The 1,103-nt window shown below is 42.3% G+C and overlaps 1 protein-coding gene across 1 annotated transcript in view; it reads left to right on the forward strand.

Annotated features, from left to right (window-relative positions):
* Positions 1 to 286: 286 nt before the first annotated feature.
* The window catches only part of LOC117932546 (disease resistance protein RPP13-like), a 2,748-nt gene continuing 1,931 nt past the window's right edge, over positions 287 to 1,103 (forward strand). Inside the window, exon 1 of the mRNA XM_034853820.1 lies at positions 287 to 1,097. Coding sequence (XP_034709711.1) covers positions 287 to 1,097 — 811 coding nt within the window. The remainder of the gene's footprint in view (positions 1,098 to 1,103) is intronic.

The raw sequence follows: 1,103 nt of genomic DNA on the forward strand, positions 1-1,103 counted from the left end.
CAATATTTTCCACGGGTCACAAATAAAGCTTTGGCTCCACAGCAAAATGTTAATTGAATTATAAGCAAAATAGTGCAAGACCCTATTATTTCATGACAAAAGTTAAAGTTGTATTATTGTCAAATCGTTAATTTAATTTAATAAAAAAATTATGATAATAAACACAGTTGGTAACAGAGTTGATTGTATATAAATATCGTAATGTACTAAAACCCCTCTCCCGAGCCGTGCTTAACCTTGCTGAAACATTGGAAGAAGAGTTGCAACAAAAGCAAAGGAAAAAAAAATGGCAGATAGCACTGTCTCGTTTTTTCTAGAGAAGTTGAGCAACTTGGCCATTCAAGAAGCTTCTCTATTTGGAGAAGTCGAAGGGCAGATCACGCTGCTGCGCAACGAACTTCCATGGATGCGACTCTTTCTGAGGCAAGCAAGTATGAACCGCACATCTGATGAAAGGTTGAGGCTGTGGGTGGATCAGATGAGAGACGTATGTTTTGATGCTGAAGATGTCGTGGACGATTTCATGTTCAGGGTTGATCACATGCGCCAGCAAAGACTCAACAATCTCAAATGTCTCAGGCCCTTACCTCAATGCATTGGCTTCAGTGACAAGTTACTGCTCGTCCATGACCTCAAGGCTCGAATGGAGAATATCAATATCACAGTTGAGAAAATTTTGGTTAATAAAACGAGGTATGGTATTGAAAATCCAAAGGATTTGGAAACTTGGAGCTTTACCAAGGAAGAAGACCTGCCGCCTACAGAGAAGGTGGGGGTGGTTCCAGATCGAAATGTTGGGGAAGTCGACTTTGTGGGGATGCAATCTCAAGTGGAATGTGTGAGGGATCATCTGCTGACGAGGACAGGAGTGGTGTGCATTTTGGGGATGGGCGGCCTAGGCAAGACAACTCTTGCTAGGAGAGTCTATAATGATAGAAATGTTAAGCGACACTTCGATTGTCGTGTTTGGGTTTCTGTATCTCAGGAGTATAGAATTGGAGAGCTTTTGATGCGGATCGCCAATTCTGTTCTGACGCCCACTCCTCAACAGAGACGTAGAGTAAAGGAGACTGAGTTAGGGAACACCCTTCGGGATAGTTTGA

The sequence above is a fragment of the Vitis riparia genome, chromosome 15 (genome assembly GCF_004353265.1).
Source record: "Vitis riparia cultivar Riparia Gloire de Montpellier isolate 1030 chromosome 15, EGFV_Vit.rip_1.0, whole genome shotgun sequence".
Classification (NCBI taxonomy): domain Eukaryota; kingdom Viridiplantae; phylum Streptophyta; class Magnoliopsida; order Vitales; family Vitaceae; genus Vitis; species Vitis riparia.